Here is a 2922-nt window from a genome sequence, read left to right as displayed (position 1 = left end):
GGTGGGAGTGTGCAGCTGGAGTGTGGGGTGGGATGTGGGGCAGGAGGTGGGGGATGTGGGGATGGGAGGTGGGAGTGTGCAGCTGGAGTGTGGGGCGGGAAGTCTGGGGTGTGGAGTGGGAGGTGGGGGTGTGCGGCAGAAGGTATGGGGTGGGAGGTGTGGGGTATGCTGTAGGAGTGGGGGTGAGGGCAGGAAGTGTGGGGTTTGGGGCGGGAGGTGGGGGTGGGAGAGATGTTTTCTTCAGAGGTGACTGACAGAACTTCTTGTGAATTCAAAATTCTGAAGTATTTCTAAACTTTGGAGGGAAACATTGAGCCTGTATGAAGCCTTTAATAAAATGTTGTTTCCAACCCTGGCTTTTCAGATTAATGGTTTTATTATATTTTTCCTGGCTGTGTGATTCTGGGAGCATGCTTCTTCCGAGAAGACATTGTCCTTGCTGAGAGGATAAGAACTTGAACACTGTTTCTTGCCATGGAACATCTCTCTGGCTGTCCCTTTTGGCGTCCCTGTCAGAAGGCAAGGCCCTAGTGACACACAAACCTACCCTCCTCTACATCCAGAACCCTCAGTCTCCACACAACATGGGACTGACATCGCGGGGTCCTTACCTGTTGGTTTTCTTGACCAGGATGGCCCTGAAGATGTGCTCAAGGAATCGCTTCTCTTGCCTGTTCATCGGCTGCACAAAGGGGTGCAGGGCAGCCAGGGAGAAGCCTTGCTGGTACAGTTCCAGGAGCTGGGCTGGCAGGTCCCGCAGAGAGGCTAACCTCACAGCCGAGGACCGCGGCAGCTCCGCTACAATGGGGAGAAGAGAGGCTGATCAGAGGCCCATCACCACTGTCATCCAAACCCTAACACCCCTCTGCCCTGGGAAGGACCTTCTGGGTCACTTCTTCCCAGATAAACCTGCCACAGACTTTAGAAACAGTCATCTTCTCCTACTTCATCCAAAGACATCAATAAAAGAAAGCTCTCTAAACTGCTGAGCCTTCTCTACAGCATGTTTATTAATATGAGCAGGGCAGACAAGGTCTAAAAGTCAAATGGTGTGAACTTGTATGCAGTGGAAAGTCTACATCCAAGCCCCCTGCCTCACTCTTTCCCTAGAGGCAATGGCTATGATATAGTTTTGGATATGTAATGACCACTGCTAATTCATCCATGGTAGGCCTGCTTATCTACCCCTTTCTATACAAACCTCAGAACAACCTTATGTACCCGTCATACACCCGTTCTGTGCACTACAAAGTGATTCATAAGGAAAGAACCTTGTTAGGCTGGGCACGGTGCTCACAATCGGTTTCATCTGCTTCAGTGACATGAGGCTCACTCTGTAGACCAGGCTGGCCTCAAACAGTGACATGAGGCTCACTCTGTAGACCAGGCTGGCCTCAAACTCTTAGGGATCTTCCTGCCTCAGGCTCCCAGATGCACTGAGCACTTCCTGGTTTATTTCTTATAGATCTACTTATGTGTTACATCATTGATTTTAAAAGCTTTTGTTTCCATATGGCTTCAATAAAAATATCATTCCTACAAGATTTCACATGCACACACATATAGAAAATACATTTCTAAAGCCGGGTTACAGTGCATCCTTGTAATCCGTGCACTCTGGAAGCCAAGACAGTGGGGCTGGGAATTCAAGGCCAGAATGGGGGACACAGTGAGACCACATCTCAAAATAAACAAGCAAAAGTACTGAGTAATAGACTATAACATGTTCAGATATTGCCAGATCTTTTATAAAGAATTATGGATTTGCTTCTCATTGGTAATATATAAAAGTTTCTTTCCCATGTCCTGGATGATCTCATAATAAGAAAAGCCTTTTGGCTTTGCTAAAGTGGGTTTTCAAGAATAGGTTCCTCACGTTACTATGGCAGGAAGACCTTGGAATATACAATAACTTTTTTGTTAATGCTTCATGATATATCACATTTTTTGCATGTAAATCTTAAATATATTTCAGATTTAACTTGTACAAAGCATATACTATGAATCCAAGACCCCTGTTTTGCCATTTTTCTTCAATGGTTTGAGAAATGACTTTTGCCATTAATGAATATAGTTGTTTATGACTGTAATAACTTATTTTTGTGCAACGCTATTTTCACCAAGTTAGTTTCTTAAGTATCTTGGGTCTGTTTCCTGTTTATTTTTGAAGCCTTGTTTAACTACTTTTGCAAAATAATTTTTTAAAATAAGCTCACCAAATTCCCCTTATTCCCTAAAAAGTATTGATATTTTTATTGATTCATATTCAAACTACAGCCTAAATGAGAGTGCATATTGCTCGCCATACTGCAGGTTCCTGGCCACAAACAGCACGGCACCACTTTTACTTGAGTTGTATTTTTGGTCCCTCTGGAGCAAATTAAAGTTTTGTCACATGGATATTACATATTTATCATATCCTAGTCATTTTATATTTTGTTTCTATTGGGGTAATAGACTCCCTGGTTGCATGTCCCTAATGCTCTTGCTGGGGAAGCAGACAGGTTTATTGCAGTTGACTGCACTGTGAAGCAGTGCACAGACACTTGGCCCAGGACCTCCATCACTCATACAACTCCTAGGACTGGACACACAGGAGTCACAGCGACACAGTGGGGCCAAGACAGTCACTAAGTCATCCCAGTAGCGAGGAACACAGAGCCACCCTCACTGGAGGGCCAGCCTCTCACTGTAGAGGTATCTACATGGGTTCTGACACAGCTATCCCTTGAGATACCGTCACATGTATCGGGTTCTGACATGTCTATCCCATGAGATACCGTCACATGTATCGGGTTCTGACATGTCTATCCCATGAGATACCATCACATGTATCGGGTTCTGACACAGCTATCCCGTGAGATACCGTCACATGTATCGGGTTCTGACATGGCTATCCCGTGAGATACCGTCACATGTATC

The 2922-nt window shown here is 45.1% G+C and overlaps 1 protein-coding gene across 3 annotated transcripts in view; it reads right to left on the bottom strand.

Annotated features, from left to right (window-relative positions):
* Positions 1-2922, bottom strand: part of Rftn1 (raftlin, lipid raft linker 1) — a 190679-nt gene that overhangs the window by 106681 nt on the left and 81076 nt on the right. For all 3 annotated transcript variants that reach the window (XM_026785793.1, XM_026785792.1, XM_005359680.3), the window contains exon 3: positions 612-798. In XM_026785793.1, the coding sequence (XP_026641594.1) occupies positions 612-798 (187 nt within the window). The remainder of the gene's footprint in view (positions 1-611; positions 799-2922) is intronic.

The sequence above is a fragment of the Microtus ochrogaster genome, linkage group LG2, assembly GCF_000317375.1.
Source record: "Microtus ochrogaster isolate Prairie Vole_2 linkage group LG2, MicOch1.0, whole genome shotgun sequence".
In the NCBI taxonomy this organism is placed as follows: Eukaryota; Metazoa; Chordata; class Mammalia; order Rodentia; family Cricetidae; genus Microtus; species Microtus ochrogaster.
This window is presented reverse-complemented; position numbering and strand designations above follow the sequence as displayed.